We start from the raw sequence: 26,470 nt of genomic DNA on the forward strand, positions 1-26,470 counted from the left end.
TAACCCGATACCCTGACTAGTCAAGAATCTATCTACGCCTTAAAAATACCTGTGTATGGTGTGATTTAACAGGACACCATACAGAACAAAGCTTTTCACTATATCTCGGTATCCCTTCGAGCCAAGGGGGAGATAAAGAGTGCAGAATATAGTTCTCAGCATTGTAGCGCATCAGTTCCACAGACAAAGTCCAATGTCCGCAATGGGGTAGAGGTGAATCGGACAGTACCCTAGCTTATAGACAATAGGTGCAGGAGTAGGTCATTTGGCCCTTCGAGCCAGCACCACCATTCAATGTGATCATGGCTGATTATACCCAATCAGTACCCTGTTCCTACCTTCTCCCCATAATCCCCTGACTCCGCTATCTTTAAGAGCCCTATCTGGCTCTCTTTTCAAAGTATCCAAAGAACTGGCCTTCACTGCCCTCTGAGGCAGAGAATTCCACAGACTCACAACTCCCTATGTGAAAAAGTGGTTCCCCATCTCCATTCTAAATGACTTACCCCTTATTCGTAAACCATGGCCCCTGGTTCTGGACTCCCCCAACATCGGGAACATGTTTCCTGCCTCTAGCGTGTCTAAACCCTTAATAATCTTATATGTTTCAATAAGATATCCTCTCATCCTTCTAAACTCCAGAGTGTACAAGCCCAGCTGCTCCATTCTTCTCAGCATATGACAGTCCCGCCATCCCGGGAATTAACCTTGTAAACCTTGCACTCCCTCAATAGTCCTTCCTCAAATTAGGGGACCAAAACTGCACACAATACTCCAGATGTGGTCTCACTAGGGCCCTGTACAACTGCAGAAGGATCTCTTTGCTCCTATACTCCACCTCTTGTTATGAAGGCCAACATGCCATTCGCTTTCTTCACTGCCTGCTGTACCTGCATGCTTACTTTCATAGACTGATGAACAAAGACCCCCAGAACCCGTTGTACTTCCCCTTTTCCCAAATTGACACCATTATGGAAGGGCCGTTCAGAAGCCTGTCGAAAGTGGGGAATAGGTTGACTGTTTATTTGGGAATTGAAACTTCGACAATGCTTTGATTTTACTGTGTGGGAGCTGATCAGTGAAAGTGCAGGTTTGATTCCTCCCATACCCCCGTCCGTAACAATAGACAATAGGTGCAGGAGTAGGACTTTCGGCCCTTCATAGCCAGCACTGCCAGATATCACGGCAAGGTTTAAGTGATCCCGTGCCACCTAATCTTATTAAAGACCTTGCTGAAGTCCGCATGGACAACGTCTATGGCTGGTTGTGAGGATGGCTATGGTTAATATCTGCACCTAGCCGTGCGACTCTCTGCATACTGGTCCCAGAAGTGGTTCTCCAATCTCTCAATACTATCGCTCCCCTCTTCTAAACCTCTATTCCAACAGCAGCTTTTCTTACTACCCTCGGACTATCTTTAATCGGACTTTAGATACAAATTCTGGAGTAACTCAGTGGGTCAGGCAGCATACCGGGAGAAACGGAATAGGTGACGTTTCTGGGTGAAACCCTTCCTCAGACTCCGGGAGAGATCCTGCCTGTCCCGCTGAGTTCCTCCAGCATTTTGTGTCTCTCTTCGGTGTAAACCAGCATCTGCAGTTCCTCCCGACACGTTTAATCGGATTTCACTGGACTTTATCTTGCTCTGAACTGTACCCCCTTTATCCTGTATCTGTACACTGTGGGCGGCTTGGTTGTAATCATGTACAGTCTTCCCGCTGTCTGGGCTGCATGCAACAAAAAAGCTTTTCACTGTACCTCGGTACACGTGACAATAAACACAACTAAACTAAAACACCTTTGCCGTTCAGCACGGTGTGGGCGGTGATCAAAAGTGTCCTGAAGACAGACGGGCCGCTGGGCCTGTACCAGGGTCTCTCCAGCACCTTGATGAGGGAGATGCCTGGATACTTCTTCTTCTTCGGTGGTTATGAGCTGGGCCGCACTTTCTTCACTCCAGCAGGACAAACGAAAGATCAGCTCGGTAAGTACCCCATGCAACGCTCATGCAGCAGGGTGGAGTGGATAATCCTCACAGTCACACAGGCCCTTCCACCCAACTTGTCCATGCCGGCCAACATGCCCCATCTACACTAGTCCCACCTGCCCGTGTTTGGCCCCTATCCCTCTAAACCTTTCCTTTTTTCTTTTTTTTAAATAATATTTTTATTAGAAGCATATGCATATTATAATCAAAACACATTTTGTTTATCAATTACATATTGTCAATAGTTGGGATCCCAGCTAAACTTTTCCTATCCATGTAACTGCCCAAACGTTAGGGAAGGTAGCTGCTTCAACTACCTCCTCCGGCAACTCACTCCTGAAGTTCCTATTAAATCTTTCCCTCCTCACCTTAAACCCATGTCCCTTGGTTCTCGATTCCCCTACTCTGGGTGAAAGACTCTGTGCATTCGCACTACGTATTCCCCTTATAGAGCCTGAGAATCCTGGACTACCAGGATTCCCAAAATGTTAATCTGCAAGTCGAATCGGTAGTAAAGAAGGCAAACTCAATGCTAGCATTTATTTCAAGAGGGCTAGAATACAAAAACAGGGGTGTAATGCTGAGGCTCGATAAGACGTTGGTAAGGCCGCATTTCGAGTATTGTGAGCAATATTGTGAACCATATCTGAGGAAGGATGTGCTGGCGCTGGAGAGGGTCCAGAGGAGGTTTACAAGAATGACCCCAGGAATGAATGGGTTAACATATGATGAGTGTTTGAAGGCACTGGGCCTGTACTCGCTGGAGTTTATAAGAATGAGAGGGGACCTCATTGAAAGGTATCAAATATTGAAAGGCCTGGATAGAGTGGATGTGGGAGGATGTTTCCACTAGTGGGAGAGTCTAGGACTAGAGGTCATAGCCTCAGAATTAAGGGATGTTCCTCTAGGAAGGAGATGAGGAGGAATTTATTTAGTCAGAGGGTGGGGAATCTGTGGAATTATTTGTCACACAAGGCTGTGGAGGCCAAGTCAGTGGATATATTTAAGGCAGAGATAGATACATTCTTGATTAGTACAGGTGTCAGGGTTTATGGGGAGAAGGCAGGAGAATGGGGTTAGGAGGGAGAGATAGATCAGCCGTGATTGAATGACGCAGTAGACTTGATGGGCCGAATGGCCTAATTCTGCTCCTATCACTTATGACGTTATGACCTTTTGATTTTGTACACCTCTACAAGCTCACCTCTCATCCTTCTGCGCTCCAAGGAATTGAGTCCTTGCCCGGCTAAACTCTCCCAGTCGCTCAGGGCCTCGAGTCTTGACAACATCCTGGTAAATCTTCTCTGCACCCTTTCCAGCTGAGTAAGCTGCAGCTGATTGAAACCATTTGTCTGCCGTTCCTATCTGTCTTTGTTGCAACAGTGGAATATTCGTGTTTCAAAGTCGTCATTAATTCCAAACAGGCTGGTTATTTTGTAGTCAATATGTGGGCTCGTTATTTTATTTTGTTTTGCAGTCATTATTCTGAAAACGGCTCAAATACAATAATACATAGAACTTGACCTGTAATATTGGTTCATAAAGTTGGATGGAGGAACATCATTAGAACCAAAGGATGCTATATCCCTGTTGTGAGATGGATGCTGTTATGGTGGAAAGAGTGCAGAGAGGATTTACGAGAATGTTGCCAAGACTCAAGGCCCTGAGCTATAGGGGGACATGGAGCAGGCTAGGACTTTATTCCATGGACAAAGGAGACTGAGGGGTGATCTATAAGTGTATACGATCATGAAAGGAATAGATAGGGTGGATGCACAGTCTTTTATCTATAGGGAAATCAAGAACCAGGGGACATGGGTTTACGATGAGTTAATAGGAACCTGAAGGGCAACTTTTCCACACAGAGGATGGTGGGTATATGGAACAAGTTGCCGGAGGAGGTAATTGAGGCAGGTGCTAAAACAACATTTAAAATAAATTAGAACGGGTACATGGAAAAGAAAGGTTTAGAAGGATATGGGCCATGTGTGGGCAAATGCGAGTTTGGATGGGTACATCAGCAGTCAACTATTCATTAGCCTTTAAGCCCTGTCCCACTGTACGAGTTCATTCAAGAGCTCGCCCGAGTTTGCCCTGATTCGAACTCGGAGATTTACGGTAATGGCCGCTCGCAGGTACTCGGGGCTCTCGTGGACATTTTTCAACATGTTGAAAAATCTTCACGAGTTTTCCCGAGCTTACCGCTTTACGAGCCGCTGAGAGACGTCCCGAGCTCCGACGTACCTGCTGCGTTCATTCTACGTGCTTCCACAAGTTTGATTTTTTTTAAACTCGGGAGAGCTCTTGAATGAAATCGTACAGTGGGACAGGGCTTTTAGGCTCACAATTCTGTAAAACAAGCACGTTATTTATTTATAAATGATGGTCTGAGGTAATGTTTGGGTCAACCTCCAATTGGGGCAGCTGGTAGAGACGCTGTCACACAGCGTCAGAGACCCGGGCTCGATCCTGACCTTGGGTGCCGTCTGTGTGGAGTTTGCACGTTCTCCCCGTGACCACGTGGGTTTTCTCCGGGTGCTCCGGTTTCCTCCCCCACTCCAGAGACGTATGGGTTTACAGGTTAATTGGCCCTCTGTAAATTGTCCCTAGTGTGGAGGGAGTGGATGAGAAAGTGGGATAAGATAGAACTAGTGTGAACGGGTGATCGATGGTCGCTATGAACTCGATGGGCCGAAGGGCCTGTTTCTCTGCTGTACCTGTAAAATGAAATAGTTCCCTTATTGGTAGAAATGTCCTTGACTGCATCTTTTATAAAATATATGCCTATTTCCTTTGCTCCATAGATGCTGCCTCACCCGCTGAGTTTCTCCAGCATTTTTGTCTACCTTAAAAATCTTTTATAAAAGCTGTGACTTGCCAAATTTGTTGCAACAGCTGTGACTTGCCAAATTTGCCTGGTGCTGTTGAACCAGTTCAGCTGGTTGCCCAGGCACAGCACAGAGGTTGGATCTGGGTTACTCGGCATCAGAGTCACAAGGAAATGCATGTGCAGCAACTCTGTGTGGGACACAAAGTGCTGGAGGAACGCAGCGGGTCAGGCAGCATCTGTGGAGAAAGTCAATAGGTGACGTTTCGGTTTGCGAGCCTTCTTCAGACTATGAATCTGTATGGAGCTGTCTGTGTGGAGTTTGCACATTCTTCCTGCGACCGCGGGCTTAGTCCGGGTGCTTCAGTTTCATGTCATAGTAGAAGTAGGCCATTCAGCCCATCAAGTCTACTCCGCCATTCAATCATGGCTGATCTGATGTTTCCTCCCACGTCACAAAGATACATATATAGACAATAGGTGCAGGAGTAGGCAATTCAGCCCTTTGAGCCAGCACCGCCATTCACTGTGATTATGGCTGATCATCCACAATCAGTACCCCGTTCCTGCCTTCTCCCCATATCCCCTGACTCCGCTAGCTCTAAGAGCTCTATCTAACTCTCTCTTGAATGCATCCAGTGAATCAGCCTCCACTGCCTTCTGAGGCAGAGAATTTCACAAATTCACACCTCTCTGTGTGAAAAGGTTTTTCCTCATCTCAGTTTTAAATGGCCTCCCCTTTATTCTTAGACTGTGCCCTGTGCTTCTGGACTCCCCCATCATTGGGAACATTTTTCCTGCATCTAGCTTGTCCAGTCCTTTGATAATTTTATATGTTGCTATAAGAACCCCCTCATCCTTTTAAATTCCAGTGAATATAAGCCCAGTCTTTCCAATCTTTCCTCATATGACAATATGAGGAAAGATATAGTAGGTCATAGTATGTAGGCCATTCAGCCCATCGAGTCTACTCCGCATTCAATCAATCTGATGTTTCCTCCTAAGTCCCAGATACATACATACATAGACAATAGGTGCAGGAGTAGGCCATTCAGCCCTTCGAGCCAGCACTGCCATTCAATGTGATCATGGCTGATCATCCACAGTATCCCGTTCCTGCCTTCTCCCCATATACCTTGATTCCGCTAACCCAAAGAGCTCTATCTAACTCTCTTGAATGCATCCAGTGATTTCAGAGAATTCCACAGATTCACACCTCTCTGTGAAAACGTTTTCCTCATCTCCGTTCTAAATGGCCTACCCCTTATTCTTAAACTGTGACCCCTGGTACTGGACTCCCCCAACATCGGGAACATGTTTCCTGCATCTAGCGTGTCCAATCCCTTAATAAGATGTGCGGGTTTGTATGTCAATTGTCCCTCTATAAAATGTCCCCAGAATATAGAGAGTGGATGAGAAAATGGGATAACATCGAACTAGTGTGAATGGGTCATCGATGGTTGACGTGGGCTCAGTGGGCCGATGGGTCTGTTTCCATGCTGCGTCTATAAACTAAAAGCCATCCACTGACCAGGCGTGCCTTCCGCTGCAGAAGTACAGAGAGCGTGCATCTTTCCCAGGCATAAATGTAGGCTTGAGTTAGCTCTGCCCAGCTCCAGGCTGCCTAACAACAGGAGAAGAATCTCAAACTGTGTTTAGAAAAGCTGTGAGATCAAATTGCTGCAGAAACTCAGCGGGTGAGGCAGCATCTATGGAGCGAAGGAAACAGGCAACGTTTCGGGTCGAGACCCTTCCTCAGACTCCATAAATGCTGCTTCACCCGCTGAGTTTCTCCAGCATTTTTGTCTACCATCGATTTTCCAGCATCTGCAGTTCCTTCTTTAACAAGAGGTCAAATTGCAGTAGTTTCTGACTCAAACTCCCTGAAGGTAAACTATGGCTGGCTGCCCTTGAACTTTGTGAATAGTAGAACCGTTCCCTGCAGTGTTCAAATGCCTCTCAGCGCTATAAATGGGAGCAACATGTTAGGCAGCCACTGGGCAATGGAATGGAATAATGAATAACCACATACGCACTAGTGTGACTGCAGAATCTGCATGAAACACTCGTGAGGGAGTGAGAGGCAGCCAGCACTGTGGAATACCACAGTGGCATGTCCTGCCTTGTTCAGCGGGGAATGCCTTGTCGATTTGTCCTTCCCCCGTGACTGAGTCCAGGGGGGACAACGTGGAACACAAAACACACAGTTTTACAACATGCAGCTTTGATATTGCAATTTATTTTTTCCTGATTGTATCTGTTTCCATTTTCTGTCAATGCAAAGTGTGATCTGAAAAGTGGAATGAACCAGTGTTTAGTGTAGCAAGGAACTACCGAAAATAGACGCAAAGTGCTGGAGTAACTCAGCGGGTCAGGCAGCATCTCAGAACGGAAGGAATGGGTGATGTTTTGGGTCGAGACCCTTCTTTAGACTGGAGATATGGAATGAATGGGTTTTACTCCGGAGATGCTGCCTGACCTGCTGAGTTACTCCAGCACTTTGTGCCTATCTTTAATCGAATTGAATACATTTTATTAGCCAAGTGTGTACACATACAAGGAATTTGCCTTGGTGCTTTGCTCGCAAGTAACAACACGATATACAGGTAACAATTAATATTAAAACATAGTTTAAATTTAAACATGTGAAGAATGAAGCAAAAGGAGGCTACAGATTTTTAGTTATTGAGTAGAACTACTGCTCGTGGGAAAAAAAGCTGTTTTTATGTCTGGCTGTGGCAGCTTTGACAGTCCGGAGTCGACCTCCTGGGGGAATTGATTCAAAGAGTTTGTGGCCAGGGTGAGAGGGGTCAGAGATAATTTTACCTGCTCGCTTCCTGGTCCTTGCCGTGTACAGTTCGTCAATGGAGGGAAGGTTGCTGCCAATAACCTTCTCAGCTGATCGAATAATTCGCTGCAGCCTCCAGGTGTCATGCTTGGTGGCTGAGCCAAACCAGACCATAATGGAGAAGGTGAGGACACTCTATGATGGCCGTATAGAATTGGACCATCATTGCCTGTGGCAGATTGTGCTTCCTCAGCTGCCGCAGGAAGTACATCCTCTGTTGAGTCTTTTTGACTGTGGTGTCGATGGTGGCCCCCCATTTAAGGTCCTTGGAGATGATGGTTCCCAGGAACTTAAAGGACTCCGCAGATGTGACTGTGGTGTTGTTGATGGTGAGTGGGGTGAGGGGAGAGGGAGCTCTCCTAAAGTCTACTATCAGTTCCACTGTCTTGAGAGCATTGAGCTCTAGGTTGTTGCAATGGCACCAGGACACCAGCTGTGTCACTTCCTGTCTGTAGGCAGATTCCTCCTCATCCTGGATCAATCCAATCAGGGTTGTGTCGTCCGCAAACTTGAAAAGCTTGACAGAGGAGTCTGTGGAGGTGCTGTCATTGGTGGAGAGAGGGTAGTGGAGAGGGGAGAGTACGCAGCCTTGCGGTGCACCTATGCTGAGGGTTTGCTTTCGCAGCCTCACATGCTGCTTCCTGTCTCAGGAAGCTGGTAATCCACTGACAGATGGGTTCAGGCACAGTCAACTCGGAAAGTTTGGAGCGTAGTAGCTCTGGCATAATGGTGTTGAATGCAGAGCTAAAATCCACAAACAAAATCCTTGCATAGGTCCCCTGACAGTCTAGGTGCTGGAGGATGAAGTGCAGGCCCAGGTTGACTGCGTCATCCACTGATCTATTGGCCCGGTATGCAAACTGCAGGGGGTCCAGCAGGGGGTGTGTGATATTTTTCAGCTGGGCCAGCATGTCTTTCATGGGTCTTCATGACTACAGAGGTCAGTTTAGTTTATTAATGTCACGTGCAGAGAGGTACAGCAGAGCGATGGTTGGAGTAGCTGTCTAATGAAGCGTTGCTCTTGTGTTTGCTCACTCAGGTCCCATCCCCCTGATGGTGAGCGGTGGTTTTGGAGGTGCCTGCCTGTGGATCGCCGTGTACCCGATAGACTGCGTGAAGTCACGAATACAAGTCCTCTCCATGGCCGGACAACAAGCGGGGTTCTTTAGTACATTCCGAAATATTTTCATGAAGGAAGGCAAGTATAAATACTCTCTGAACGGTATACAACTCAATAGACAATAGGTGCAGGAGTCGGCCTTTCGAGCCAGCACCGCCATTCAATGTGATCATGGCTGATCATCCCCAATCAGTACCCCATTCCTGCCTTCTCCCCATATCCTCAGACTCCGCTATCTTTAAGAGCCCTATTTAGCTCTCTTGAAAGTATCCAGAGAACTGACCTCTGAGGCAGAGAATTCCACAGACTCACAACTCTCTGTGAGAAAAAGTGTTTCCTCGTCTCCTAAATGGCTTACCCCTTATTCTTAAACTGTGGCCCCTGGTTTTGGACTCCCAACATCGGGAACATGTGTCCTGCCTCTAGTGTGTCCAAACCCTGTATCACCTTATATGTTTCAATAAGATACCCTCTCATCCTTCTAAACTCCAGAGTGTACAAGCCCAGCCGCTCCATTCTCTCAGCATATGACAGTACCGCCATCCCGGGAATTAACCTGGTGAACCTACGCTGCACTCCCTCAATAGCAAGAATGTCCTTCCTCAAATTTGGAGACCAATACTCCAGGTGTGGTCTCACTAGGGTCCTGTACAACTGCAGAAGGACCTCTCCCTCCCTACCTTCCTCCCAACGGCTTGTGTGTTAGCGAGTCCATTGGGCACAGAGGGCTCGAGGAACGCAGTCTGCTCTCAAAGTATTTGTCGTACAAAGCAGGACGACTCCCGTTGTGTGTCTCGCCCGCTCCATAACCTGATTAGTGCCTCTCCTTCCCTCCACGTTCCTGTCACTTCACCCCAACATCGAACTAGCATCAATGGTTTCCCACCTATTTCACCCCGCCCACTCCACCCCTCTCCTCCCTCTGGTTTTACAATCCACCACGCTTGCCACCCATCTCACACCTTCCTTTCTTGTCTCTGGCCTTTGTTTCAACCATCTGCCTACCGGCCCCCCACCCACCCCTTGCCGGCACCGACCTTTTATCTGCCACTCTTTATCCTGTCTCTCCCCATTTCCAGCTTTCTTTCCTCCCCAACAGTTAATTTGAAGTGTCCTGACCCGGAACACAAAATTGTAGTGGGGGGGGGGGACTGGGAGAGAGGAGGGGCGGGACAAAGTGTGGCAGGTGATAGATTGATACAGGTGAGGGGGGGGGGGGGGGGGGTTTGAGCGGCTGATGGTTGGACAAAGGCCAGAGATGAAAACAGGTATGAGGCACGAGGATCGAAGAGTTGTGAAGCCAGAGTGCGGAGTGGGGGGGTTGGGGGTTTAGTGGGAGGCGGAGGGGAGAGAGAAGGCTATTTAAACTGGGTTGGACCAGAACTGCAGCAAATCAAGATGGGATAAGAGCAGAATAATGAAACACTCACTGCCAGGAAAGCAAACGTGTGCCATTGATAGACATCACCACGTTTATCAACAAAGGGTGGGAATATGGGATTAGTGAGCTCCGACCACAGACAGTGGGAGGGGGGGGGGGGGGGGGGGGGTTGGGGGGCAACATGCACTGACGGTGAAAGAGGCCAGTGGTAGGCAGGGGGAATGGTTTGACCAGGAACAGTGTGGGTTCAGATCGTTTAAATGTTCCATTGGTGTCATTCACTCACCCTAAACCGCAGCAAGACAACTTGAGAATGAAGAGCCAGTCACATAAGTTTAATAATGCCCTTCACTCTGTACAGCAACAATGCAACAAAATCCATAACCTTCAGACTGGTACAGATACAAAAACCACTTTAGCTCACAGCCCAACCGTGTGAACACTGAGATCTGCAATGTTAGGTGACCTCCTGCTACACCAACCCCCCCCCCCCCCCCATCTCCTCCCCTGTCCCCCACCTGCACTCTCACCTATTTCTCCCCCCTCCCATCTGCTTTCCTCCATCTACCCTCACCATTTGCAACACTTCAAACCTCTCATACCTTCTGCCACCTCCCTTGACATGTCCATCAATTACCTGCTATGCTTTGTCATGGACTCTCCCCCTTCTAGCTTTCTTCACCCCCCTCACTCTGAAAAAGGGTCCCGACCTGAACCGTCCCCTATCCACGTTCTCCAGAGATGCTGCCTAACCCGTTGAGTTACTCCAGTACTTTGTGAGCTTTTTGTGTATTAACCATCGTCTGCAGTTCCTTGTTCCTCCATTTTATTATTAGCAAGTGTTGAAGACATATTTATTGAATAGTTTTGTTAAACACCTAAATCTGGAATTGAAGGTGTATCATCACAAGCAGTCATGATGTTGGTCTGGAGCACTGTACACTTTGGACATGGGGAGAGATGGGAGGATGGTCTACTGGAAGTAGATAGTCATTTATTTTATGTGCCAAGGCTATCAGCAAGAGGGTATGGGTTCAATGTGAGAAGCAATTTTAGAGGAGATTCTAGGAATGAGGTTTTATTTTATATAGTGGTTGATATCTGGATTTTGCACAATGGTAGAATCGGATACATCTACGGTGCTAAAGACGCATTAAGATGATACTTGCAGCACGTTGATATTGAGCAAATGGGATGAGTGTAGATATGTAAAAATGTCAGCATGGAGATGATGGGCTGAAGGGCCTGTTTCAGTGCTGTACAACTCCATGACTATGACCAGGGGAAACTCCATGTTGTAAACAGCCTTTAGGAGGATCTCTCAATACTAAATGCAATTTTTCAGTCAGTTGAAAATTGTCAGTAATTACAGCGTTGACACTTAAACCAGTTGATGTAGACAGCAGGAGGCGGCGCAGTGGTAGAGCCTCTGCCTCACAGCGCCAGGGACACGGGTTCAATCCCGATCTCGGATGCTGTCCATGTGTAGAGTTCGCACGTTCTCCCTGTGACCATGTGGGCTTCCCCAGGTGCTCCGGTTTCTTCCCACTTCCCAAAGTTTGTAGGTGGATTGCCGTCTGTAAATTGCCCCTCGTGTGCAGGGAATGGATGATGAAGTGGGCTAACATGAACAGGTGATCGATGGTCAGTGTGCACTGGTTGGGCCTAACGGCTCGTTTCCATCCTCTAGCTCTAAACTAAACCAGGAGCATGTTGTCCTTGGCAGAATAGATTAAAAGTCTGAAGGAGGGTCCTGATCCAAAATGTTGCTCCAAAATGATGGCCCATCCATTCCTGCCACAAATACTGCCTGACCTGTTGAGTTCCTCCAGCATTGTGTTTTGTGCCTTGAACATTAGGTTTGCCTGCAGCATTTCAGTTCAACAAGTGCTTAGTTGAAAGTGGGCGGAGCACTGGTACAGCAGCAGAGTTGCTGCCTTAGCGCCAGAGACCCCGGTTCGATCCTGACTACGGGTGCTGTCTGTACAGAGTTTGTACCTTCTCCCTGTGATCACATGGGTTTCCTTCCACATTCCAAAGATGCACTGTACTGTAGGTTAATTGGCTTTGGTAAAATTGTCCCTATTGCGTGGGATAGAACTAGTGTACAGGACTCGGTGGGCTGAAGGGCCTGTTTCCACGGTGTATCTCTAAAGTGTATTGAGCTAGGCTGGGGTGATCATCTCTGCTGACAGCTGGGTACAGAATGGCACCAGCTTCCAGAGGAGTCCACATATTTACTCCCTAAAACATGCCCCAAAGCCAAAATGGCAATTATGGTTTGTGTAAATGAGCGCGTGCAAGAGCCTGTTTAAAAAAAAAATATCCATTGAATGTCAAAAGGCAGAGAAGAAAGAGTTGGTCTCACAGCATGGAAACAGGCCATTCGGCCCAACTCATCCATGCTAACAAAGATGCCCCATCTCAGCTAGTTCCATTTACCTGCTTTTGTCCCATTTCCCTCTAAACCTTTGTTATCCATGTGCCTGTTCAAGTGTTTTATCAATGTTATAGTACCTGCCTCAACTACCTCTGAGATTGCCACTGAAATAAAACAGGGGTGGAGAGGAAGCAAAGTTCCAAGGGCAAGGAGTGACTGTCAGCTATTAATAAATTGAGTAATTGAGGGAACTAACAGCAGACAAATCCCTTGAAACAGGTTTGTCTGCATTACAGGTTCTAAAAGTAACTTTGAAGTCATGTTCCAAACTCCTTGGATGCTGGAATGATGCCAGCTCATGGGAAGGGAGCAAATGGAAACATGGCTATTTAAGACCAGAGCAATGATGGACAAGGTAGTGTGACAGGGAGTTTAGAAAATCAAATGGCCAAGCTAGTCTCCATTTGACAAAAAAAATAATCAGGAACTGTACAAGCTTGACCATTTGCAATGCAACACAATACATAGTCCTTGTATCAGCCTCAAAATCGGTCATTCCCAGCTTGTAAACGATACAGGTCCAAGACATTGGTCAGGCCGCATTTGGAGCATTGTGTACAGTTCTGGTCACCCCATTACAGGAAGGATGTGGAGGCTTTGGAGAGGGTGCAGAGGTTTACCAGAAATATGCCTGGATTGGAGGGTATTAGCTATGAGGTTGGATAAACTTGGATTATTTTCCCAAAAATCGAGGGGAAACCCAAGTAGTATATATAATGATGAGAGGCGGAGACCACATTGGTGGTCAGAACCTCTCCCGCAAGGTGGAAATGTCAAAGACTAGAGGGCATAGCTTTAAAGATGAAAGAGGCAAAGTCTAAAGGCCAAATGTGGGCAGGAGAGATGCGTAGATGGAGCAGTTTTTTTTTTAAAGAGGGCAGTGTCTGAAACGCACTAGATACGATGGTGGTGTTCAAGCCTTTTTAGATAAGAACATGGATATGCAGGGATATGGATCACGTGCAGGCAGATAAGAGTTGGTCTTGGCATCATGTTTAGCACGGACATTGTGGAACAGGCCTTTTGGCCCATCGAGTCCATGCCAACCATTGTTCACTCCATACACTAGCACTATCCTACACACTAGGACCAATTTACCAAAGCCAATTAACCTACAAACTTGCATGTCTTTGGAATATGGGAGGAAACCAGAGCACCCAGAGAAAACCCACACTGTCACAGGGAGAAGGTACAAACTCAGTAGCGGCAGAACCCGTAGTCAGGATCTCTGGCGCTGTGAGGCAGTAACTGTCCCACCGCGCTGCCCCATGGGACGAAGGGCCTGTTCCTATTCTGTACTCTGTTGTAAAGATGCTTTTCTCTCCACAGGTATTAAAGCAATATACTCTGGGCTAACACCGACCATGATACGAGCATTCCCTGCCAACGGTGCCCTATTCCTGGCCTACGAACTGAGTCGAAGAGCCATGATGAACCACATGAGTAACTGAAGTGCATTTGGTCGTGACTGTGCCTTACCTCGGGGAGTTTGGTTGTGCTGCAAGAATTGACTTTAGGGCCCATCTAGATATAAAACCTGGATATTCGGTATTCCGTGTGGAAGTGGCAGGAACTGGATTCATTCAAAAGCAGCTGGACTTCAAATTTGAGACACTTAATTACTGCTGACATCGACATTTAAGTTTAAAGGGAAGCCTTGCTCCCGTGATGCATAGGAGAGAGAGAGAGAGAGAGACAGGAATCCAAAGGTCCAGTACCACAAACAAGCTGGAAGAACAACAGTGCCAATTTTTATTAATGTGTCAGGGTGGGTAACAATGAGAGCATTATTTAGCTATATTTGTTAGATTGTGGATTGTCACTTTTCCTCATTTTTGTTTTCCAAATGAATGCCATTAAACTACCATAAAGATACATGTTAAAACGATCTTTATTTTATAGTGAGGACTCCGTGCTGTTAACTTTTGTAGAGTGCCCAATTCCATACCATGACCATAACTAGGTTTTTTTTTTTTTAAATGTGGAACAACTTGTAGAGCCACTACCTCACAGCATCAAAGATCCAGGTTCAATCCTGACCTCACGTGCAGCGGAGTTTGTACGTTCTCTGTGCCGGTGTGGGTTTTCTCCAGGTGCTCCGATTTCCTCCCACTTCCCAAAGATGTGTGCGGTTTTGTAGGTCAATTGGTCCTGGAGATTGCCCCCTAGTGTGTAGGGAGCGGATGAGAAAGTGGGATAACAGAACAAGTGTGGACGGGCAACGGTGAAGTGTCAATGGTCGGCACAGACTCTGTGGGCCGAAGGACCTGTTTCCACGTTGTATCTTTCAGTCAATTCAATGTTGGGCATGAGCAGGTGCAAAGTGGAATTTTCACAACAAACTCTGGTCTAGGCAACCAGGATGCCCAATACACTGAAACCAGGTGACACTCTAAAAAAAAAGACACATCTTTTTATACCCGTCCCACTTGCCAGCCGTAGCATCCACTGACGGAGAGGAGTCAGAAATTAATCTTTTTCCAAAGCTTTTCACTGTACCTCGGTACAAGTGACAATAAACCCTAACCTTTTTCCCCCATCTGTAAACTTCACCAAGGTACATGACAATTCTGCGTTATTCCAGCAGTGTGTCGATCTTCGGTGTAAACCAGCATCTGCAGGTCTTCGCTTCTACAAAGAGTGTTTGCTGCAATGCCCAGGAGGAATATCAAACTAGGAAATTGGCATTTTACTGTTTATTGAGAAATTCAAGAACTCTACAGTGATAGATGCGTTTTATCATAGTTAAACATTACCACCCATGCTACAATCGTGCTAGTGAATCAGACAAGAAATGTACAAAGTTCCATTGAAAGTGATCTAGGCTCGAGGGTCTGTAGCAGGTGGAGTACCACTTCATTAGGCAGATTCGAATAATCAGATCACTCAACAGGATAATGCCAGCGTGGGCGTTTCCTCACACCTTTTCCCCTCCACATGTGCAGTGCTGTGGCTGAGCCCCGAGCCAAAGAGGTCTCTTGCCGGGATCTGAATACTGCACAACGACTGTTAAATACATTCAGGCTACTCGTGCAGAGGGCACTCATGACAAAGTGTAAGGGAAAGAAAACAAAAATAAAAATCAGCTGAAGGGGACGGGGAGCGGAAGATCACATTGTACTAATGCTGTCGTAACATTGCCGATTGTCCGTGTTCTGTCAGACAAAGTAAGCTGTGAACGGGTAAAAATATCAAAGGTTCTTTTTAAAAAAACATCTAATCCAGTCCTGGGATCACTGACAATCAACCCTCTTTGAGGTAAACAACACTGGCAATCTTATGGAAAGGGCTCGGCATTATCAGGGAAGGCTGCCACTTTGACAACATTTGTTTTCCATTCAGTACAAAAAAAAAAGTTTTTAAACTGGAATGTGTTGCAGTAATTAGGAGTTGCCACAATATAGTACCGTGACAATACTATAGTTATAGGGACAGTAATCTCTCCCTCCTCCCCACAGAAGGCAGTGGCACACTTCCCACAAATAATATTTACATCACAAACTGCCTGGCGTCATCTCCACGTCTCTGGCCAGAGGTGGTACGGGATTAACTGGAATCGGGTTCGTCAAAGTTCACCTCAACTGCAAATTTTTCGGTGTAGATTTTCCAGGTTTTTGGCTTGTGGGGGTTATCGAGTTCATCCCTGGACAAGCAGAGCCTGAAATGGATAAGAACACGTTACAGCAGCGAGCAGGCTGGTCGAAGCTTCAACAGAGAATATCACAATCCCCCCCCCCAAAATAGACAGTGTGGAAATAGGCCCTTTGGCCCACTGAGTCCACACCAAGCAGCGATCACCTGTACACACTGGGGACACTTTACAGAAGCCAATTCACCTACAAACCCCACGTGTCTGTGGCATGAAACTGGAGAAAACCAACATGGTAACAGGGAGAATATACAACCTCCGTAGAGACAGCACCCGTGGTCAGAATTGAACTCTGGTTTCTGTACTCCAAGGCAGCAACTCTACTGCTGCACCAGTTTCCCCCCCCCATCCCCCCCATCCCCCCCCACTTTCTTCCCGCTGAGTTACTCCAACACTTTTTTTTTTGCAAACAAACATCCGCAATTCTGTGCCTTCAGTGCTTTTTAAATGCTTTAAACAAATACCAGTGGCACTGGTCATGTTTAAAGAATTGCTCTAACTGTCTGAAGTACACATTTAACTTGCAAAACAAACCTATAGTCTTTTATACAGGGTAGGAAAATCAAAAAAAGATTTACCAGGAACCTGAGGAGCGTCTTTTACCACAGATGGGTTTATGGAACAAAGTGCCAGAGGAGGTGGTCGAGGCAGATACTATAAAACACTTGGACAGGTACATGGATAGGAAAGGTTGAGCATGATATGGGCCAAACACAGGTAAATAGGAGATAGATAGAAAATGCTGGAGTAACCCAGCGGGACAGGCAGCATCTCGGGAGAGAAGGAATGGGCGACATTTCAGGTCACGACCCTTCTTCACACCCAGAGTCAGGCAAGATTATGGAAGGGTACAAAGAACATGTAAGGTGTGAAAAGAACAGATCAAAGTAGACGATGATCAAGGAAATGTAGAACGGTTCATTGTTGGACGAGGGGAAGGTGACAATGAGGCATACAAACAGTAAAATTAATCAAGAGGACAGTGAAACTAGTCAAAGAACTAGGGTGTGGGGGAGAGAGAGGGAAAGCAAGGTTTACTTGATGTCAGAGAAATCAATGTTCATATTGCTGGGTTGTAAGCTGCCCAAGTGAAATATGAAGTGCTGTTCCTCCAATTTACGTTTGGCCTCACCCCGAGTGGTGGACGCCCAGACAGAAAGGTCAAATAGGGCATAGTGGTCAGCATGGATGAGTCGGGCCAAAGAGTCAGCTACTAACTGCATAACTAACTATAGTTTTCCAAACTTCTCATTTGTAAAGCCATGCAGAATAATTAACACCTTTTATTCTTAACTAAACTACTAGTATAGTTTTAGATCAAAGCATCCACTAAATCATAGAATTGTGTACACACTTCAATCTTCAGAGTTTAAGGTTTCACTCAATAATATCGAACAGTAAATTAAAGTTAGCTTCTGTTGCCACCCTCTTCGAAGCTGCTGCACAATCTGCACAGTTCCTCCAGCATTGTAGCTTGCTGCAGATGCAGCAGTCCCTCATCTCCAAGCCAAGCAGAAGACCCAATGAGGAATCCAACCACCATCCCTGCAGCAAGACAAGCAACTGTCCTCTCACCAATTGGAGAGCGGTCATAATCTCCCATCTACCTCATTCGAGAGCTTTGAACCATCATTAATCAGACTTTATCTTACACTAAACGTTGTACCCTTTATCCTGTATCTGTACACTGGATTGTAATCATGTATAGTCTATCCGCTGACTGGATAGCACGCAAAAGCTTTTCATTGTACCTTGGTACATGTGATAATAAACTAAATTAAACTCTTCCAATTCATCCACGTTCTCCAGAGATGCCAGCTGACCAGCTGAGTTACTCCAGCACTTTGCATTCTTTCTGTAAACCAGCACCTGCAGTTCCTTGTTTTATATTTCCAAAGCTTCTTCAGTATGCCAATATCAATTTGTTTTTAGAGATATTCTCCCCCTCCCAATTCTACCCTAAACCCCCGTTCTTTCCCCAGTTGAATAATAACCAGATGATATTGGCCAGCATTGCATCAACTTGTCAAGCACCAACCAGTGTGTGAGTTGGTGGGCACTTTAGGTTGCCCTGTGCCCAGTCACTCTAAAGGAATCACGTTGGCCAGAGAACTGAACCAGTGTTCGCATCTACAATTCCCAAATTGGGGAGGCAGTTTTATAAGTTAGACAAAATATAAAACTACATCTAAACTACCACTTGTATAAGCCAGGAAGCAAGTTGCTGTCTTAGAATCCCAGAGTCATACAGCATAGAAACAGGCCCTTCAGCCCAAGTTGTCCATGCCAACCAAGATGTCCATTCCTCAGTAGACCCTCCTGCTCCCATTTGGCCCATATCCTTTTAAACTTTTTCGATCCATGCATCCAAGACATTCCAAATGTCTTTTAAATGTTACAATCCCCGACTCAACGACCTCCTCTGGCAACTCCTTCCATATACCCACCACCCTCTGAAAAAGATGCCCTCTGGTTCCTATTAAATCTTTCTCCTCTCACACTGATACTATGTCCTCTGGTTCTTAACTCCCCTAGTCTGGGTAAAAGACATTATCCTGAGTAGGGGAATCAAGAACCCTACCTATTGCATTAACCCTACCTATTCCGCTCATGATCATATACACCTCTTTAAGATCACCCCTCAGCATCCTGCGCTCCAAGGAATCAAGTCCTAGCCTACCCAACCTCTCCCTGTAGCTCAGGCCCTCAATATTCTTGCAAATCGTCCTAGCTTTCTGCCTGGTATAGATCGGACTTTTTTCCTTTTAAAATAAACTATATTTAGACTGTACCTATTATTTACAATGAAGGATGTGTTGAACCAGAAGTAGAAAGGACAGTCGTCATAACCTTTAGGTAGGCCCTGGATAGGAAGCAAAATAAAGTGGAAGGTCACTTTTTTGTTTTAATAAGAGTTTATTATTTTATTTTTCAAAAAAAAAATGAATAAACTTACCCCATTAGTTTCAAATCTGACTTTGACATCTCCGCTGACCTCGGGACCGTTCTCCAAACTAATTATAGCAGAGTTGCTCCCGGCATCAAAGAAAAGCTGCACACAAAAACTGTATTACACGTGGAAATCTGAAGATGCTGTGTGATCTCTGACACGGTACAAACAGTGCTTAATGTTTAATTACAACTTGGGATAATTGGCCACCATCAGTTGAAATTTTAAATGATGGCAGCGCAATGTTGCAGCAGTAGAGCTGCTGCCTCATAGCGCCAGAGACCCAGGTTAGATCCTGTCTGTACGGAGTTTGCACGCTCTCCCTGTGACCGAGTGAGTTTCCTCAGAGTGCTCCAGTTTCCTCCCACATCCCAAAGACCGTGCAGATTTGCAGGTTAATTGGCTTCTGTAAATTGTCCCTCGTGCGAAGGAAAGAGCCAGTGGATAGGCCCCCCTCCCCACCCCCACCCCCACCAACGACAGTCAGTCTACCCCATGACAGAAGGGGAGGAGTTGTACAGTTTGATAGCCACAGGGAAGGATCTCCTGTGGCGTTCTGTGCTGCATCTTGGTGGAACCAGTCTGTTGCTGAAGGTGCTCCTCAGGTTGACCAGTGGGTCATGGAGGGGTTGAGCTGTATTGTCCAGGATGCTCTGCAGTTTGAGGAGCATCCTCCCCTCCAAGACCACCTCCCATGAATCCAACTCCAACTCCGCCCCCAGGACGGAGCCGGCCTTCCTGATGAGTTTGTTGATCCTTCACCCTGCTGCCCCAGCACATGGCAGTGAAGAAGATGGCACTGGTAGAACATCTGCAGCATCTTACTGCAGACATTGAAGGAGCGGAGCTTTCTCAACAAGTACAGTCGGCTCTGTCCCTTCTTGTACAGGGCCTCAGCGTTCCTGGAACAGTCCAGTTTACTGTCCAGATACACTCCAAGGTACTTGTACTCCTTGGTAAACTGCACATCCACACCCTTGATGTAGACAGGGGTGTTCCTCTCCTCCCAAAGTCCACTAACTCCTTAGTCTTGTCGGTGTTGAGCTGCAGGCGATTCATCCCACACCACTCAACAAAGTCATTGACTACACCTCTGTATTCAGCTTCCCTCCCCTCACTGATGCAGCCCACAATCGCAGAGTCATCTGTAAACGTCTGGAGGTGGAAGGAGTTCAATGAGCCGAGCTAAAAGCCTCTTAAATACCACTCATATCAGCCTCCACCACCTCCCCCCGCAGTATTTTCTTGGCACCCACCATGAAAAATAACAATGTGCTGCACACATCTACTTTAAACATTGCCCCCTCACCTTAAGGTTTGGTTTAAGTTAGAGACACAGTGCAGGAAGAGGCCTTTTGGTTCACCAAGTCTGCACCGACCAGCAATCACCCTGTACAGCAGCACTAACCTACACACAAGGGAGAATTTACCAAAGCCAATTAACCTACAAACCTGCGCATCTTTGGAATGTGGGACCAAATCAGAGCACCCGGAGAAAGCCCACGCAGTCACAGGGAGAACGTGCAGACTCCGTACAGATAGCACGTGCGGTCAGGATCAGATCTGGGTCTCTGGCGCTGTAAGGCAGCAACTTTACTGTTGAGTCACTGTGCCACCCACAAACACAAATGGCTGGGCATCACAATATTAGAAAGGAGAGAGATGTGTCTCTTTTTTTTGAATCTCCATATCATTAGCAAAAGGAGCAGAGCGGAACTATACTGGAAGCCCACGGTACAAAGCCATACGTTGTTCCTGCTCGGTTACAGACACTCCCTCTCCAGCACAATATCATTGCAACCGGCACTGAAAGCATGCAAAGGCAGCCCACCATCTTCTCAGCAGGTGAGAACTCTACAGTGTGCTTAGCCCAGGAACAACACCTCATGGTTGTTGAGAGCATTATCACACTATAATTGACCCAGTTGGCATGAGATTCATCAAATAGATCATCAAAGACCCATCATTTATTTATTTGCCTCTGTACTTCACAATTTGAGATTTGTAAAAGAAAAAAAAAATCACATGTGGTTAAAGTGCACATTGTCAGATTTAATTAAAGGCTATTTTTATACATTTTGGTTTCACAATGTAGAAATTACAGCAGTGTTTATACATATCAACATGAGGACTAAAGTTGTGCCAATGAAAGTCAAAGAAGCCATTATGAGACTAAGAAACAAGAATAAAACTGTTAGAGACATCAGTCAAACCTTAGGCTTACCAAAATCAACTGTTTGGAACATCATTAAGAAGAAAGAGAGCACTGGTCAGTTTACTAATCTCAAAGGGACTGACAGGCCAAGGAAGACCTCCACAGCTGATGACAGAAGAATTCTCTCTATAATAAAGAATAAATCCCCAAACACCTGTGCGACAGATCAGAAACATTCTTCAGGAGTCAGGTGTGGATTTGTCAATGACCACTGTCTGCAGAAGACTTCATGAACAAAAATACAGAGACTACACTGCAAGATGCAAACCACTGGTTAGCCGCAAAAATAGGATGGCCAGGTTACAGTTTGCCAAGAAGTACTTAAACGAGCAACCAGTTCTGGACAAAGGTCTTGTGGACAGATGAGATGAAGATTAACTTATATCAGAGTGATGGCAAGAGCAAAGTATGGAGGAGAGAAGGAACTGCCCAAGATCCAAAGCATACCACCTCATCTGTGAAACACGGTGGTGGGGGTGTTATGGCCTGGGCATGTATGGCTGCTGAAGGTACTGGCTCACTTATCTACATTGATGATACAACTGCTGATGGTAGTAGCATAATGAATTCTGAAGTGTATAGACACATCCTATCTGCTCAAGTTCAAACAAATGCCTCAAAACTCATTGGCTGGTGGTTCAATCTACATCAAGACAATGATCCCAAACATACTGCTAAAGCAACAAAGGAGTTGTTCAAAGCTAAAAAATAGTCAATTCTTGAGTGGCCAAGTCAATCACCTGATCTGAATGTAATTAAGCCTTTTATATACTGAAGATAAAACGGAAGGGGACTAGCCCCCAAAACAAGCATAAGTTAAAGATGGCTGCAATACAGGCCTGGCAGAGCCTCACCAGAGAAGACACCCAGCAACTGGTGATGTCCATGAATCGCAGACTTAAAGCAGTCATTGCATGCAAAGGATATGCAACAAAATACTAAACATGACTACTTTCATTTACGTGACATTGCTGTGTCCAAAATATTATAGTGCTCTGAAATGGGGGGGGGACTATGTATAAACATTGCTGTAATTTCTACATGGTGAAACCAAAATGTATAAAAATGGCCTTTATTAAAATCTGACAATGTGCACTTTAACCACATGTGATTTTTTCTATTACAAATCTCAAATTGTGGAGTACAGAGGCAAATAACTAAACGATGGGTCTTTGTCCCAAACATTATATACACACACACAGAACTTTTTTTCTTGTTTATTATATTGTTTGCAATTAATTACATTTACCTACTCTGTTGTGCTGCTACAAGTAAGAATTTTGTTCTTAAATCTTCAAGTAAATAGAGGAGCATCGGCTCATAATTTTACAGCCATTTTGCATGCACCAAATGCCACGTTGTACAGACTTGTATTCAAATGCATGCAAAATGGCAGTAAAATTATGAGCCGAGGCTCCTCTATTTACTTGAAGACATGTTACTCTGTTTGAATGAAACCAGTTGTGCTTTTCTGGGGTTTTTTGCTAATCATTGACTACTTTACCTTACAGTTTTCCTGTGTCGCACACACACACTGAAATACCAGCACCTTCTTCACGATGATTTCAACTTTCAAGTCACTACCATTGTTTCGACCAACTCCTGTGTGCGGGGAAAGAAGGAAATAACTTTATAAGTACCATAGTTGTACCAGGCTTGCTAATTCTCAGGATGAAAATCTTGTTTATGTCAAATGAGATTTGTACTATTGCATTCCAAGATCATACAGTACAAATAGAATAGAATAGAATAGAATAGAATCTTTAATTGCCACGCAACCAGGGTTGGTGGTATTTGGGTTCGGTACATGATGGTACACTGCTTTTGTTACATACCACTAATAACACAGATCACCGTAATAAAGTGCATCCATACCACATCACAAATCACAAATCTCACCAACAATACATAGTGCAAAAGAACAAACAAAGACCATAGACAAGACACTGTATACATCAAAAGTCATATTATTGTCTGATTATTGGACGGAATTGAGAGTTCTTATTGCTGAGGGGAAGAAACTGTTTTTAAACCGGGTGGTTTTAGTAGCAAGTGACCTGAGGCGCCTCCCCGAAGGGAGAGACTGAAAAAGGTGATTTGCTGGATGGGAGTGGTCCGAGATGATCTTTTTTGCCCGTTGTGAGGTACGTTGGAGATAACTGGAATGGATTGAGGGGAGGGGGGAGTTGATGATCCTGGAGGCCTTGGAGACAATGCGTTGTATTCTGTGTAGTGAGTGACTATCGGTGTTACCGTACCAGACTGTGATTGAGGAGGTGATGATGCTTTCAATGATTGATTGATAGAAACGGACCAGGAGGTGTTTATCAACTCTGAACTTTTTGAGCTGTCTGAGGAAATATAGGCGTTGTTGACCTTTCTTGATGACGTGGTCTGCATTGATGTGCCATTTTAGATTATTGGAGATATAGGTGCCTAGAAACTTAAATGAGTTCGTGGAGGTTATGGGGTGAGAGTTGACATGGACCGGGGGTTTGTGGTTTTGATTGCGTCTGAAATCTATGATGATTTCTAAGGTTTTTGAAGTATTAAGCTGGAGGTTGTTGTCTGCGCACCATTTGACTGCGCTATCGACTGTTAGATGGTATTGTGATTCTTTGTTGTCTGAGATAAGGCCAATTATTGTTGTGTCGTCTGCATATTTAAAATTTTTAACTGAGCTGCATTGGGATGTGAGGTTGTTGGTGTAAAGTGAGAAGAGCTGGGGTGACAGAACGCACCCTTGGGGGGCTCCTATGTTGAGAGTCAAAGGGCTGGAGAGTTTTTCACCCACCTTGACTCTTTGCTGTCTGTTTGTTAGAAAGTGTAGAATCCAATGGCACATGGCTGGGTGAATGCTCATGTCCAACATTTTATTGTAGAGTTTAATCGGGTGTATAGTATTAAAGGCCGAGCTAAAATCTATAAACAGGATGCGTGCATAGGTGTTCGGTGATTCCAGATGATGAAGGGAATAGTGAAGAGCTAAGTTGATAGCATCCTCAACAGACCGGTTGGCCCTATATGCAAGTTGGAGATCCAGAAATAAAAAGAGAAAAAAAAAGCCCAAAGAAATGACAATAGTTTCCCCCATCCGAATCTCACCAGATGGGATATCAGGCATCCCCAAACAGTCTTGATTAAGGGTGTCAAAGGTTATGGGGAGAAGGGGGTTGAGAGGGAGAGATAGATCAGGCATAATGAATGGTGGAGTAGACACGATGGGCCGAATGGTCTAATTCTGCTCCTAAGACCTGTGAAAATTATTTCACACAAACATATTACAATGAAAGCAATGTCCACCCATTCAATATAATACAAGAAACTGCAGATGGTTTAAAAAAAAACAAACCAAAGTGCAGGAGTAACTCAGCGGGTCAGGCAGCATCTGTGGAGAACATGGATAGGTGATGTTTCGGGTCAGGACCCTTCTTCAGTTCTTTACTCTAACACTTAGCCTTGTTTTAATTCATCCATTCAAGGAGCAAGGAATGGAAGAAACGTCTAATAGAGAAAGATTAGCAGCAAAGATGGTGGTTTCTGAGCACCATGTCCACTAAAGATTAAACAGGAATCAACGGAGGAACTCAGCAGGTCAGGCAGCATCTGCGGAGGCAATGGCCAAATGACACTTTTAGATTGGAACCTTTCTTGGTTTAGTTTGGAATGTGGGAGGAAACCAGAGCACCAGGAGAAAAACCACACGGTCACAGGGAGAAGGTATAAACTTCATAGTGGCAGCACCAGAGGTCAGGATTGAACGTGGATTTGTGGCGTGGAGGCAGCAACTCTACCTCTGTGCCACCCTTCAGCCCAAGAAAGAATATTCAGACTGAAGATTCGCTCTTGGCCTAGGCATTTTTATTTCTTCCGTTTTTAAAGGAGATTCTGGTACTCCGTACCGACAAGAAGAGAAAAATAAAAAAGCACTGTCCCTCAAAAATCTACTCTGGGTCCACACATGGTACATCATTCATCAGTTCAAACAAAACAGAAAAGTTCTCATATTAAAAAACAAAAACAAACACACTCAGATGAAGCACCAAATATTTCACATCCTTACAAAGGAGCAGAATTCTTCACATCCTTACAAAGGAGCAGAATTTATATTAGTTACCTATAAAGAACAGATATGGGATACCGGATAAGAATTGAATTAAGGCAAACTAGTCCTGAGTTAATGTTTAAGTAACATTGATGTGCTCATGTCCGAAGCCCATGTGTGGGTTTCAGAAAATGTAGAAACTTAAAGGCAGATCATTACCAAGTTCCCTGGGATTGCCCTGTTATTAAAGATTTTTGGAGAGAGTTACATGATGCCTTACAAGACATTTTTAGAAGTCATGTGCCCCTGGAGAGTAAGACCATGTTTTTTGGACTCGTACCTGAAGAGTGCTGGAAAAAAGACAAATACTTACTGAATATATTGGTGGTAGCTGGTAAAAAAGCTCTCACAAAGAAATGGTTATCACAGGAAAGCCCAACTGAATGCATGGATGGACATCACAATGGACATTTATAAAATGGAGAAAATAACAGCATATGTTAACTTTAAATTGGATTTATTTGTGTCAAGCTGGGAAAACGGGGTTAACTATGTAACGCCTCATAGGCCAGACTTTATTTGACAAATGTTTGATTATATGGCAAAGAAAGGATCACTCCCATAAGGGCCTGTCCCACGAGCATGTGACTCCATGCAGCAAGCGCGACCTAAAGGGCCGGTCCCGCCAGCATGCGGCAAGTGCGACCTAACTTGGTCGCTTGAGCCGTACGGCCCCGCGGGGCCGGTCCCACTTCGATCGCCGGAGCCGTATGGAGTCGCATGCTCGTGAGACAGGCCGTATGGTCCCAACATCGCGCGGGGCTCCGAAAAACTGACCAGTTTCAAAAATTCCGCGCGGCAACGGCTTGTCAGCCCGCATCCGCCTCGATGCCGTACGCACCGCCTCGACGCCGTACGCCCATCGGACTTCGCTCAAACTTCACGTCACTCACTCTACCTCCGTGCGTACGCCGTGGAGGTGGCTGCGGGCTTCAGGTCGCGCTTGCC

At 45.6% G+C, this 26,470-nt stretch overlaps 2 protein-coding genes across 8 annotated transcripts in view; one reads left to right on the forward strand and one right to left on the reverse strand.

The window, feature by feature from the left end:
• Positions 1–14,488, forward strand: part of slc25a15 (solute carrier family 25 member 15) — a 35,515-nt gene extending 21,027 nt beyond the window's left edge. For all 6 annotated transcript variants that reach the window (XM_033022258.1, XM_033022257.1, XM_033022255.1 and 3 more), the window contains 3 exons: positions 1,812–1,984; positions 8,702–8,860; positions 13,933–14,488. In XM_033022258.1, coding sequence (XP_032878149.1) covers positions 1,812–1,984; positions 8,702–8,860; positions 13,933–14,054 — 454 coding nt within the window. In that variant the 3' untranslated portion in view covers positions 14,055–14,488. The remainder of the gene's footprint in view (positions 1–1,811; positions 1,985–8,701; positions 8,861–13,932) is intronic.
• Positions 14,489–15,284: 796 nt separating this feature from the next.
• LOC116974112 (phosphatidylinositol 3,4,5-trisphosphate 3-phosphatase TPTE2-like) overlaps positions 15,285–26,470 on the reverse strand; it is a 97,510-nt gene continuing 86,324 nt past the window's right edge. For both annotated transcript variants that reach the window (XM_033022253.1, XM_033022254.1), the window contains exons 16-19: positions 22,922–23,019; positions 19,209–19,304; positions 19,045–19,115; positions 15,285–16,261 (exon numbers count right to left, since the gene is read on the reverse strand). In XM_033022253.1, coding sequence (XP_032878144.1) covers positions 16,150–16,261; positions 19,045–19,115; positions 19,209–19,304; positions 22,922–23,019 — 377 coding nt within the window. In that variant the 3' untranslated portion in view covers positions 15,285–16,149. The remainder of the gene's footprint in view (positions 16,262–19,044; positions 19,116–19,208; positions 19,305–22,921; positions 23,020–26,470) is intronic.

This window comes from Amblyraja radiata, chromosome 6 (genome assembly GCF_010909765.2).
Source record: "Amblyraja radiata isolate CabotCenter1 chromosome 6, sAmbRad1.1.pri, whole genome shotgun sequence".
Lineage (NCBI taxonomy): Eukaryota > Metazoa > Chordata > Chondrichthyes > Rajiformes > Rajidae > Amblyraja > Amblyraja radiata.